This window comes from Python bivittatus, unplaced genomic scaffold (assembly GCF_059951505.1).
Source record: "Python bivittatus isolate LINGU-HERP-01145 unplaced genomic scaffold, Pbiv_v1 ctg000440_np1212, whole genome shotgun sequence".
Classification (NCBI taxonomy): Eukaryota; Metazoa; Chordata; class Lepidosauria; order Squamata; family Pythonidae; genus Python; species Python bivittatus.
In genome coordinates this window covers 428,483-442,751 of record NW_028277063.1, presented here as the reverse complement: position 1 = coordinate 442,751, position 14,269 = coordinate 428,483, and the positions used below count along the sequence as shown (strand labels likewise).

Here is a 14,269-nt window from a genome sequence, read left to right as displayed (position 1 = left end):
CTCTGTTTTGTTAGGTTAGCTGAAGCCCCAGTTCTACTAGCCATGAGTGTGCTTTGGTGTCTGTTAACCAGCCACATCTCTTTGTGTGATTTGTCTGTTCCTGGCCAGGAAACTCCTTTATTAATTGATACTGCTACAACCTTTTTCTGTTCTACAGTTTTCTTCTTATTTCTTACTTGTTCTCTGGCCCAATTAGAGTACAATGAAGACAGCATACTTTTTTTACTTAGTGATCATACTACTGTAAATTTGTCAGGAAGGTGTTTATTGTGTAAATTGGATGTCAAAACATATTGTACCACCAAGGGATTTATTTGGATGGGTCGGAAAAATCTTTCCTGGAAATTTTACTGGTCTTTGCTAAGGAGGGATGTGTGTGTATAAAAGATCATCCAGGGAACCAACTGGTAATCTTTCTGACCTGGACCCCTCTTTGTGGGTGGCCTTTTCCCATGATATGGCTCCAGGAGTCACTCTGGTTAAAATACAATTCTCTTCCTCTGGGAAAAGATCTTCTATTCCTTAATATCATAATTCACCCATGGGGGTGGCACCTTTGATAGCCTCCTACCTCAGTCAGCTGGCCATCAATTGGCTTCCAGGTACAATTTGAGGTGCTGAGTATCACCAATAAAGCCCTTCACAGTATGTGTCCTGGCTATTTGAGGGACTGCAAGGAGATCTTCACAGAGTTGGACAATGTGGGTGCACTTTGGGCCCCTTCCATTAAACAGTATGGCTTATCAGGACTTATCTGCTGTGGTGCCTATGCTGTGGAATAGAACCCTACCAGAGATCTCTATGACTCCCATCCTGATGCCATTCATAAAATCACTAAAGATTTCGCTATCCTCCCAGGCCTCGGGGCAAGATAGTGGTTGAGCTTCTGTGGGGTGTTTTGTTTGTTCTAGAGAGCTTGCCTTCTGGATGCTAATGATTTCTCTCTTTATTTTTTTTTTGTTCCCACTTTTTTTTTAAGCATAAACTTCCCAAAACCATTTGGACGTGGGAGGCCTCTAAATTATATTAAATTATAAATTTCTATCTATCTCCTCTGTGGGGTTACCGTCAGCATCTCCTACTGGCTTATGCTGAGATTGTTTTCTTTATCAAAACTGATTCTGTGCCCTATCATTACTACAATTATGGTATTTAGTGGAACAAATTTCAGAACTAGCTGTTAGGTATAAAATAATGGTCTCCCCAGGCCCACTTCAACTCTAGTAAATTGTGGTGAGTCTATAAAAACCTTGTTCAAAGATCTTCTCCCACCCCACCCATGAGCTGATTTGATGGCACCACAGTTCTCCCCTTCTTTTCCCGAAAGCTTCTGCCAAGACAAATGTTCCAGGTGGGGACTGACTATCAGCATGACTAGGTTGGGTTGGGGCTTATCTCTTCATCTAATTGTGCTCATAGGAGGACTGAGTGATTCTTCCAGCAAATGTCTGAACCTGAACGATCCTTGGAGGAGGCAAACTTCTTCCAATCCATCCGTTCCTTCTGATGAAATTATAATTGGTGAATTTGTATCCCTGATTCTTGGTAATTTCAAGCTGCAGCGCTTTGTGGAAAATCCACATTCTTTTACTGAAGCTGCTTAGTAAGTAATTCTTCATTGATTTATTTTTGAATGCCGGACTTGTCCTGATGATTATCTTCCACTAAAACGTCTATGCAGTAGTTCTTTGTTCCTTGAAAATAATGTATTAGGTGTGCCCCTTGATTTTTAATTTCACAAAATAAATCACTGTATTTAAAAACAGGCATCTCTCTTTCCTCTCTCTTCCACGCTTGTCCAGTTTTTGAGTATTTATATCTCAACTATTTCCTCACCACTCCAGCACCACCAATTCAGCCAAGAGCAAACTTGTTTCACATCTGGCTATTAAGAACTCTCTTTAGGTCTCAGTTTATGATTTTTTGGGGGGAAATGTTTTGATGCTACCGGCAGCTTAACCTGTTAGGTGAAGATGAATTTGCTAATGAACGCGAGTGTCTGTCTTGTAAGATTTAGAAACAGACACCCAATGTGAAAGGAATGATAATAAAAAAGTTATCTTGAGGCATTATATTCACTGAGGATTACTTATCATTTTCTCACTGAAATGTACAATTTTTGCTTGAAATTCTATTGGTCCATGGGATAGGCTGGCCTCAGATTGTACCCCTGGTACAACCTGAGAGCACCAGGTTTAAGAATATTATGACAGAACTGTCGAAGGGCATCACATTTTTCAAGACCCCTTTCAAAGGGTATGGACAGAATGATAGGCTGGTATTGGGAATATTTCTAAAAGAGCAGCTATTCGTTTTTATACATAGGAAAGAAAGCTGAATAACTTTGATGGGTGAAAAGGAAAGCTCTTCTGTTTTCTAAAGTCAAGAGTCAAAGTTAAGTAACAGATTCATACATGGTACTTTGGATCCATTCCAGTTCTTCTCTCATTTCGGTGCATATTCCTTTGTTAAAACACCTTACAGATGTGCATGTAACATGCAGGCAGCCCAGAAAGTCACCATAGAGATACATCTAGTACTAGATACATCTAGTACAAATGGGAAGGATGTTTGATGAAAACTTTGTGGAGAAAAGTAAAGGAGTTGCCTTCAGTGCTACAGATTTGGTTGCATAGATCTGTCACTAAAGGGAGTCAGAAAGGTAGAAGGGAATCTGTGGGTGCTCAGAGAAATCAAGATAGTTGAGATGAGGGAAGGGAGAAGGGGCTGCTGGTGGACTGTGCAGATCCTGTAAGGAAAGGCCAGAAGATTACATGTGAGTCAGAGGTACAGGGGAGAAGCATGAAGCTTTTTTTCCTGCAGCACTGTGACTCTGCCAGGTTGGCATTTCCTTCCTCGCCACTACAGGATGAGTGGGCAGTCTGGTGGGTGCAAGGGGTTTGCGTTGCTTAACATACTTGGTCAAGGTGGATAAAGAAACTGAGAAAATTTCCCCAGGGAAGAGCAGTGAGTGAGTTTGGCTGGGGGAAGATTATGGCTTCCAGAGGCTGAGAGAAAGAAAAGCAGACTTGGTCCAGATGGGCCAGGATATTGAGCAGCTCAAAAAGCAGAGAGCTTGCAAAGATGAATGTTAGAGGGATGGCTGTGAGCATTTTTACTGAGGGAGGTAAGAGAAGTGGCTTGTTTGAATATGTCTGTGTTTTTCAAACGTCTGTTCCTTCAAGGAGAGTGTTCCTTCTCCAGTGGAGAAGTTGACTGCTAACTCTGAGGACCCCTCCCTGCAGTGGATCAGGACCAGCTACTGTGTTGAAACAGGAGCTCCAGACTGAAAAGAATGGGAAACAATGAATTTTTAAAATACAACATATATCACACACAAATGAACACACTGAGAGGATGAGGAGAATTAAGAAAGAATAACCATTTATTCATTTTGCCTTTAGAGAATAACTGGGTCATTAGTAGAAAAAGATTTCCTGATCATATAGAAAACATGCATTTAGTGTAGAAAGACAAATGATGATCTCAGCTGTAAGCCATCTGATCTTCAGATAAGATTTAAGATTACAGATTTCTTTCTTCTTTTTTTTTGCAGCCTAATCCCTAAAAACTACCAGCATGTCCTTGCTTTTCTTTTCACCATTCAAGAGATCAACAAGAATCCTGATCTCTTACCCAACACCACATTAGGATCCCAGATTTATGACAATGTGTACAATTCATGGAGAACTACATGGACCACTTTGGACCTTCTCTTCCTCCGACGAGGGAACCCACTCAATTACCACTGTGTCACCGAAGAGAAAATCATGGCCATCATTGGTGGACTCACCTCTCAGAATTCAATTCACATGGCCAACATCTTAAGTACTTACAAAGTTCCACAGGTAAGTGTTTCAAAATAGATATATAGAACTAGAAAGATTGTTCTTGAAGTCTCCACGTAAAAACACATTTCTTTATTGCTTGAATTGTCATTTTACATCTATGATGATTCCCAACTAAGGAAAGAAAACACTAAGAAACTACCCTTTGATTGGTGCAGGGTAGCAGTGTAAACGTGAGAAGTCAAATTTCTTTCATACCTTCTTTTCAACTCCCAACTTAAATACTCTGATTGATTAATTGCTTGATTGACTGATTAAATGCATTCAAGTCAGTGTTGACTCTTAGTGCCTAAATAGATATGAAATCTCCCTAACCTGGTACTTCAAGTCTTCCAAACAAGCACCCATGAACAATGTAGCCGGGTCTATCCTTCCACCAAAAGAATATACTGAAATGGGTTTTCTAGAATATTCAGTAAATTTGTAATGTAATATTAGCAGGTTCTTTAGAAACAGTTTATTCAAAAATGAATGTTTTTCTTTGAATTAAATCCCCCACCCCCCAGGCTAGTTATGGCTCCTTTGACCCCATGTTGAGAGACAAAATTGGGTTTCCTTCTTTCTACCGCATGATCCCCAATGAAGCTCTTCAGTACGTGGGGATTGTTGGACTCCTCAAATATTTTGGATGGAACTGGATTAGTCTCATTGTTTCAGATAATGAGAGTGGTGAAAACTTTCTTCGAACTCTGAGGCCCAAGCTCTTGCAAAATAATATTTGCATAGCTTGGATACAGTTAATCCCAATAATGTCGCTATTTCTATCGAGGGAGATACTGGAGAGACAAATCATTCCAATTCAATCTGTTATCTCCCAGAGTGAAATCAATGTGTTCCTTGTATATGGAGATGGTCAGTCTCTGGAGGGGTTACAAATGGTTTTATACTCAAAGGAAATTGGCTATAAGAAGCCTCTTGAGAAGGTGTGGATCACAACATGTGAGTGGGATTTCACTGCTCAGAACCCTGCGAGAAGATTTAGCAAAATTTCCTTCAATGGGACATTGTCCTTCTCACTCCATACAAACGTAGTGCCAGGATTCCAAGAGTTTGTTGGGACAATAAATCCCCTGAAGTCTTCATTTTATTTCCTCTCTGAATTCTGGACATCGACATTCTTCTGCTCACTCAATGCTCACAGACGGTATGTTGAGAAAATGGAAAATTGCACTGGGGAAGAGAAGCTGGAGAGCCTCCCTGGATCTGTCTTTGAAATGGGCATGTCTGGCTGGAGCTACAGCATCTACAATGCTGTTTATGCTGTAGCACATTCTCTCCATGCTTTGTCTTCCAGGAGATGGAAATGGAGGGGAAGCAGAAAGCAAGGCCAATGGAATCTCCAAAAAGATCACCCATGGCAGGTACTTACAACTAAATTGGTCAACTAATTTAAAATGCCAAAATATATTTAAAAAAAATCAAAATAGAACTAAAACAAAAGCATACATGATGGAACTACAGATAAAAGCTAGTAAGCATAATCAGCTTTGGAAATTACAAAGGAAAAAGAAAAAAAGGTGACCTTATTAATTGGTTATTAATTATCCTCTAATAAGGTGATGCAGTTTTTGCACTTTTCAGTTAAAAAATGTAGAAGAATGTTGAGAGCTATCTAAATTGGGAGTGCCACATTTTTGGTGATAAATTATCAAAGAAAAGAGAGATTTCTTTAAAGAAATACTTAAAGTGATTTAGAAATTGAGAATGCAGATGTGCCAGTGAAATTGATGCCAAAGTGGATAATTTAATGCATTATGAATCTCTTCCTTATTGAATTAACTAAAACAATCAATTGCTTAATTCCACTATGAGGACACTGTTTCTGTCATCTTACATGGTTTAGAGCAAGTGGGATGAATCTATGGTGAGCTGGAGAGGCTCAGGTGAAAAATATTGCTGATATGGCTAAACTTTCATGTCTCTTTGGATAAACCTTTTCAATTCTTGGCATTCTTCAAAAGCACAAATTTGCAGTATTGTGGGAAATCTCTATTTAAATGTCAGATCACTGACATTTCAGGTGATATTTTCTACAATTTAGAATGGTAATCAACTTTTCCCTTTTCCATCTAGCTTAATTATTTTTTGAGACAAGTCCGCTTTAACAATAATGCTGGAGATGAAATATTTCTGGATGAAAATAGAGACTTAGCAATAGGCTATGACCTCATCAATTTGGTGACGTTCCCTAATGAAACCTTCCAGAGAGTCCAAGTAGGAAGAATTGATTCCCATGTTCCAGTTGGAAAAGAATTCACCATTAATGCAAGTACCATTACCTGGAATCCCAAGTTTCATCAGGTTGGAACTATTATATTTTCCTGTTCTTAATATTAGTTTCCTCTGAGTGGTGTTTCAAAACCACAGTCTGGAAAGTGACAAGAGCTATGTGAATTTGGAAGATGTATCAGAAAAGAGAAAAACACAATTTTGACTATATTGTTCTCATACTTCTATTTCACAACTAGATTTGATCTGGTCCTGAAATGTAGAGGAAGACTAAAATGTCTGGAGCATCGAAGCTCTGGGCTTTTAGGGAAAAAGATGGAAAGGAAGGCGTGTCTCTTTTGCAGAAAGTAGAAAGGAAGAGCACTGATTAGATAATTTGACATGGGAATGAATTTCTTATTTGTAATGAGGGAGAAATAGTTACATGATGGTATCTCCAAGATCCATATGTTCTTTACTCTTTGGGGACTGTTGTTTTTAGGGGAGTGTTTGGTTGAATTTTAACCTAAGAGAGGAGAAATCTGTGAAGCTTAACCATTTGTAATTGAAATGAGTGGTTTAAGCCTGTTAGTGTAACGTTTCACTCATTGAAAAAACTACTAGTTAAACAATCCAAGAAAGTTTGAAAAAGTTGGGAAGGAACTGTTAAAAAAGAAAATCTATCCATGGCTGCTCCTTCCGAAGGAGTCTGGTAGGGCTTTTTCTGACATGAGAACCAGGCCCTGCAACAAACCCAGGCTTTATCCCTCTACAATCCACACCAACAGTTACAGGCCCAACTAGTGGACACACAAGTTTAGAGGCACCTTCACATACTCTTCCTCTAATACGATGAATGCCTTAATCTGCCAGCCGTGCCCCAATAGGACAATTGGGACTCATTTTGTAGAAAAACATTAATGTCTCAAAAGGAGAGCAAAGTAATGACAGAGCAATTCCACCTCCCAGGGCACTCTATGGCAGACTTCAAAGTGATTTTTTTGGGAAAACTGAGTTTTAAGACCACTATTGAATGAGAGATTTGGTGACCTCACATACATTAAAAGGTTTCAGCCCATGTCAGAAGGTATCAACAAACATAATAGATTGTTACACATTACAATTGTTCATTGATAAGGAACTTACAATCTGTGTCATGTGCAGCCTCCATCTTCATAACCAAACTTCCCATCCCTTCCGCTTTCCTTACCCTAATATAAATCCTACATCAACCAATGCAACTGATGGCTCTCTTCCTACAATGCTGCTTCTTCAGTCATCTAACCTCTGCTCACGTTGGCAGTAAATATTTGCTGAAGAATTATGGTCATCAGAGGATTGTGGTGTCATGAATCTTTGAAAGACATTAATGCCTGGATGCCTTCCTCAGGTATTTTCTACTGACATAATTTCCAAGATCTATCTGCTCCAAACATATGTACTTCAGATTTAGCACGGAGAGGAGAAAATTCCTCTAATTCTCATTCTAAATACTCTTTTATTTTTGGAGAATATTAACAGATGGTGCCAAATTCGACCTGTGTTGAGAGCTGCCATCCTGGACAGAGCATGCTTATTCAGCAGGGGAAACAGATCTGTTGCTATGATTGTATTCAGTGCCCTTCAGGGAGGATCTCAACACAAATGGGTAAGTGAAGGACTCAGAGCTACTTACGTAGGAGAACGTGCAGATATTTTGAGTTTTGTTCTAGTGGAGTATTTTTCTCCCTTACCTACATTTAGTTACTTTATTACCATCTATTTTCTTGAATAGTGTAGTAAAAGGTTATCCTCATATTGTTTTGTGGTTTTTAAATGACTTTTGTAGACTTCCAAACTTGTTTTTCTCCATCAGGTAATGTATAAAGATAACAAGGTGTGGATAATATTTCTGCAAGTTTTATCTGATTACTGAATCTTTGCTTGTGATCTTCAGATGCAGCTGAATGTGAGCTGTGCCCAGAAGATCAGTATCCGAGCACGAATCAGCATGAATGCATTCCCAAAGTAATGACTTACCTGTCCTATGAAGATGGCCTGGGAGCAGCTTTGACAGTTTTGGCTCTTTTCCTTTCTATGGCCACAGTCATTGTGATGGGGATCTTCAGGTTACACTCAAACACTCCCATTGTTAAAGCCAACAACTGGAGCATCACGTGTATCCTGCTCTCCTCTCTGCTCCTATGTTTTCTCTGCCCTTTCTTCTTCATAGGAAGACCTAGGAAGGTAACCTGCCTTTTAAGGCAGGCTGTGTTTGGCATCACCTTCTCCACTGCTGTTTCCTGCGTACTGGCCAAAACAATCACTGTGGTTCTGGCTTTTGTGGCTACGAAACCAGGGAATAAGATGAGGAAATGGGTGGGAAAGAGGCTAGCAGACTTGGTCATTGTGGTTTGTTCTTTGATTCAGATTTGCATCTGTGCTGTTTGGCTGGCGACCCAGCCCCCCTTTCCAGAATTAGAGAAGCATTCCCAAGTGGGTGAGATCATAGTGCAGTGCCATGAAGGCTCAGAGATCATGTTCTATGTTGTGCTGGGCTACATGGGTCTTTTAGCCATCGTCAGCTTCACGATGGCTTTCTTTGCCAGGAAACTGCCTGACACTTTCAATGAAGCCAAGTTCATCACTTTCAGCATGTTGGTGTTTTGCAGTGTTTGGTTGTCCTTCATCCCCACCTACCTGAGCACAAAGGGGAAATTCATGGTAGCCGTGGAGATCTTCTCCATATTAGCCTCTGCTTTGGGTTTATTGGGTTGTATTTTCCTTCCCAAATGCTACATTATTATAATGCATCCTGAATTAAATAAGAAGGAGCAAATGGTAAGGAAAAGGTATGATTGATACTGCATGAGAAGGAGCTAGGAGTAGCATGTGATAGATGTAAAATAGAGAAATAAGGTTGCCAATGTGGCTGAAAAGGACTGTCTCGGAAAGATTCAGATTGGCTCAGAATGGTTGAATGCTAATTGTGGCTTTTTGCTAAGTAAAAAAATCTTAATGATTCATTCATCTCTGTAGCTTTCTATCTCTCTAACTATCTCATTACAAATAATTCATGAGTTTTGACATTAATAAATGTTTGATCTTAGTTGTAGAAGAAGAAACAAAGTGCAAACCTAACTGCCGGATCACAATCCATGAGAAAGAAATCTCTATCTTCCTTGTATTGAAAAGGTCTCTTTAACCCCATATTATTGAGAATGTTAGCAAGTAATTGTATATTCTCTACTCCCGTGTGAAGAACTCGCTTGTAGCTGCATAAATAAATGCTGTGGCTGTTAATGGCCCACTCCTGAAGACAGTCTGTTTTAACAATATTGCTACTTAACAGAATCCCAATATGTGATCAGTTCTTCCTTCACATTATCTTGGATAGCGGTCAGTTGTAGAGTGTTGGAATTAAATCCTAGATGTATCATTTCACTGGAACTAATGTACGGAATCAAACATTTTGGTTGCAACCAGTCTGTATGAAATATTTGATCCCCAGGCTAGCGGGTTTATTTTTCTTTATAGCATAATATCTCAAGTTCAGTTTATGTAGTTAGCTAAGGGATCTCAGAGAACTCTGGGAATCTAAAAACATTCATTAAATAAAGAATAGAATGTTAGAAATTCAAAGCAGGGAGGGGGATGTTTTGCTTGCCCTAACCTAGGCCGTTTACTTGCATACGCATTTTTTCCTGTTGATTATTCTCCACTCTCCCTACAACTCTTGGCTCACACTTTGATGAAAAAAAATTATTCTTTGTTTATGACAATATTGGAAGATTTTTGGAAAAACAGAAAAAAAAAATGAAAATTGCTACCACTGATCCTAAACTTTGGAACGCCCAAGTATATGCAGAGAATGTTTATTAAGTAAACAACAAAGGAAGATAGCCAGTGATATTTTTCTGCTTTTCTCAGTGTCTCAACCTTCCTCTCTAATCAACTTCTGTTACCTTTACATGGGTCTCTACTGCTTTCTTGTACTTTTGATCACCGTCCTTTCTTTATGTCACCCCATCTCTTGGCAGGCCCTGTCCTCTCGCACTGTTCCCTGCTGCATCCTAGGCTCATCGTCTCCTTCCCTTTGTCTTTGTTTGTTTGTTTATTTATCATATTTGTATGCCACCCATCTCACAGATGTAGCCATCTCATTAAATGCCCGTTTCCATGAGACCCCCAAGCCTGTTGACATAACCAAGTGTTACGTGTCTTTCAGAAGGACATCAAAGTGGGGGCCAGTCTCATTTGGTGGGGGGATGATGTTGCACAGGGTGGGGACCAGGGCAGAAAAGGCCTATCTCCTGAGTCCTGCCAAATGTAGTTCCTAGCAGACACGACCTGGAGCATGCCTTTTCTGCTGGACCTGATGGGATGGGCAGAAGTAATTGGGAAGAGGCAATCCCTCAAATAACCCGGCCCCATGCCATGAAAGGCTTTAAAGATTAAAACCAACACCTTGAATTGGACTCGGAAACAAACTGGAAGCCAATGCAGCTTATGGAGCAGAGGTGTAATGTGTGCCATTCTAGGGGCACACATAAAACTGCCCATGCCACTGTGTTTTGTACCAGCTGAAGCTTCTGGATACTCTTCAAGGGCAGCACCATGTACAGCATATTACAGTAGTCTACCAAAGAGGTGACCGGGGCATGAGTGACCATGAACAGAGATTCCTGATCCAAGAACAGGTGCAACTGATGCACAACTCGAAGCTGTGCAAAGGCCCCCCTAGTCATGACTGCCACCTGCTCTTTGAGCAGGAATTGCAAGCCCAGGGGGATGCCAAAGTTGCACACCGGTCTGTCTGGGGCAGTGCAACCCCATTCAGTACCAAGGATGGTATAGTCCCAGAATGAGAAGGCACCAAACCCAGAGCCACTCAGTCTTATCAGGGTTCAGTTGAAGCCTATGGTTCCTCATCCAGATCCCCACAGACTCCAGCCACCGGATAAGACATCAACAGCATAACGTTAATTTAGTGTCAAGTGCATTTTGGTGTGAGATTACATCATCTTAGTGAATCATACAACCATTCTAGGACCTTTTTCCAAAACTGATTTGGTAATTTTCAGCCCTCAGACTTTCAAGATGACCCTTAAGTTTAAGTTTGAATTGTTTGGTATGGTGTTTTATAATTTCTGTTATTATTTCAGGGATACTGTCAATAACAAAAATTAAATAGAAATTAGGTCCATTTTTACTGATTTCCTTTGAATTACGTATTTTTCATATCTGAAATTGCGCACTGATATTCTAGCTGGGAATCTGAAATGCTAATGTAGTGGGAGGAATGCAGATTGGAGAAAACTGATTTTGACCGAAGGTAGCTCATTTTTCCAATAAATGCAATTTGTTTTCATTGTTCATCATAAATGATTAACTGTCCTGTTACATAAAGAATGACCTTTTCCATCTAGTCAGAACATCAACATTTCAGGCATGACCTGCCCTAGGCACAAAAAAATTAAATATTAATCATAAGCAAAAAGCTGACAATAAAACTCTCTTAATGTTCCACTAAATATCATTTAAAAATTGACCTTCTTTTCATGAAGTTCCAGAAAGGGAGATATCAATCCACCAAATATGACCCTTGCTAAATTACAAGTCATTGATCTTATTTTTTGGATTGTTCTCCGATGACTTTTAAAAAAATGGGATTTTAAAAAAATAATAATGTTATGAAACATTGTAATTAAAAAATAAAACTAATACAAACTAAAACAAATAAGAGAATAAAAAGAAACAGTAGAAAGTGCGGAAAAGAAGAAAGAAAAATAATAGAAAGAAAATAGAAAAGAAAGAAAAAATAAGAATATAGTAATGAAAAAGAAAAGAAATAAAGAAATGACTTTCCCTTTCATCAGAGGTATAAACAATTTTAGTAACTTATCACCCTCTCCTAAAATACAACAGATGATTTCTTCTTCTCATATCTCATCTCTCGTCTATAAACAAATCCTTAAAACCTCCTCGTTCAGGCCTAGTTAGCAAAAGTCCATTAAGGGTTACCAGAGATAACAACATATCTATTTTAACCTTGATCAAATAAACCAACTTTATATTCCTTCCTTTTGCTTTTAACATTCTTGATCTTTAATCCCTTCAAATAATGTCATAGAACTTGATTTCTTTTCATTTTTTGTCTCTTCTCACAAAATCCTTTAAAACTTCAGCAGGTCTCTTTCATAAATCCAATATAGGGAAATTATCCAAGTCACTCTTTTGGTTTGTTATTTGTATATCCCTTTTAATTTTTAAGACAACCAACAGTTTCACTTGTATATCCAATGTACCGTCTCTTTCCATATCATTCTTGTAGCCTGTCATTTTTAAATCTACTTTCATTTCAGTCTCAGTCTTGTCTCCTCCTTCATAACATCTTTGAAACACAGTGTATCTACTGAGGCAGACACTCTTAAAATTAACTTCTGAGTCCATTGTTCAAGAATATCCTTCAGTTTGCCCAGTGTTAAAATATTTTGCTTCATTCTGTATTCATAAGTCAAATTTAAGTGTTCTTCTACTTTAATTGTAATTTTTAGTTCATCGTGGTTCCCTCTAGTGTCCAACTTTCAAAGTTTCACCCTATCCTTTTTTAAAAAGAGAATTCAAAACAAAGACATTTTTCCATGGGAAGGATTCTTAGAATTAATTCCAAAATGTTACTTCAAATCGGTCTGGACCCTTAGAATGAAACTCACCTGGTACTGTTAAACTTGTTAGTTAAAAAGCAACTTCCAAAAGTGATTAGAAAGTGATAAATGATTAGAAAAGGAAGTATGAGAATTTTGTTTCCTTTCAAAAGTGCTAACTTCTGAGAGAGCAAGATGGCGATTTCCTCATCTTCCAGAGCTCTAAACCTTCTGGAGACCACTGACTTGTGGTGCCCTTGTGAGGAACAACTGTCTGGACCACTTGTGGGAGATCTCATGGCCTCTCCTTGTCCAGAGAGGAACTATAAAGAGCCAGCCTACTCACCAGCTCTTCATTTTACTGAGGCTCTGCTTTTAGCAGAGCTATCTTCAGTTTGCCATTTCTTCCCCGGAAGCAAAAAGCCCAATAATCCTAATTAAGCTAAAGAATAGAAGCCTCACTATTGCTCACAGTTCAGCCAGAAGGCAACTTTAACAAGGATGTAATCCAGAGCAAGGTGAGGAACCACAACATTCCCTTCTCCATCCATTCCTCCATCCCTCCACCCCTCCACTCCTCCCTCCCTCCCTCCATCCCACCTTCCCTCCCTCCCTCCCTCCCTCCCTCCCTCTCTCCCTCTCTCCATCCATCTCCTTAACAGTGGACTTTCCTAGGTCTATGGGTGTATCCTAAAGCACAGCTTTTGCTAATGATAGAAATGACCCATGTACATTGACAGGGGCCTGCCTACTTTCCCGAAAATTTGCCAGCAAAACAGACTCTCAGGATTTCCCACTCTTACAATTCCCAAATCCTATAAAAATCTTTGCCCTCTCAGGATTCTGAGTTCTTCTTTCTTGTAAACTGGGAGCCAACTCCCAGGTTATTTCTCCTCAGAGTTGTGCTCCTTACTTCCTAATTTTCCATGACCCAGGGAGTCAATAGTCTTTTCTACCTACCCACCACAGCAGAATGTTCCACCCTTCAGAGGGCTAGACGATACCGTAGTCTCAAAAGAAAAGCAAAACTCTGCAAATAAAACTTTCAATTTCTATTGAAAAATCTTTTTAAAAACATAATTTTTTAGGCAAACATCTTTGAGGAAAGGCTCTGACTAACTAAGCATGCTTCAGTAATTTATGGCATACAGCAGTTACTTTTTGGATTGTTTTCTGATATGCTCAGAAAAATGATAATTATTGACCAAATTAAGAACAATGGAAATTGTCCAGCATTCTTTGGGAAGTTGACAGTTGGTGAGTCTATTGTAGAAGGCATTTAGTTCAGTCTTACCTCCAGGAAAGTTATGGATTGAGAGACTTTGTTCTCTGTGGAGACCATGTGGTTTGCTTTTAAAATCAGTCTAGTCCCCCAAAGTCAAAAATTCCAGAGAGACAAGATGGCTGCTGCCTGTATGGCTAAGGACTCCTTCTGGAAGAGGAAGTGGCTGGGGGCATCTGTGGCCAGGAGGGCTTTGCATGAAATCATCTGGTGTGCCACTTGTGCTTATTGCTGGAGTGGGGGCACTGCTCATGATGAGTTGGACTACTGCAATGGGCTGTTCATTGTGGTTGCCCTTCAAAAAC

General features: G+C 39.5%; 1 protein-coding gene across 1 annotated transcript; it reads left to right on the top strand.

The window, feature by feature from the left end:
* Positions 1-541: 541 nt before the first annotated feature.
* Positions 542-13,503, top strand: LOC112543117 (vomeronasal type-2 receptor 26-like). Its single transcript, XM_088142385.1, has 8 exons — positions 542-602; positions 1,420-1,603; positions 3,557-3,848; positions 4,355-5,209; positions 5,922-6,149; positions 7,578-7,704; positions 7,993-8,887; positions 13,470-13,503. Exons 1-8 carry the CDS (start codon positions 542-544, stop codon positions 13,501-13,503), a joined length of 2,676 nt encoding a protein of 891 aa, XP_087998511.1.
* The last annotated feature ends 766 nt before the right edge of the window (positions 13,504-14,269 follow it).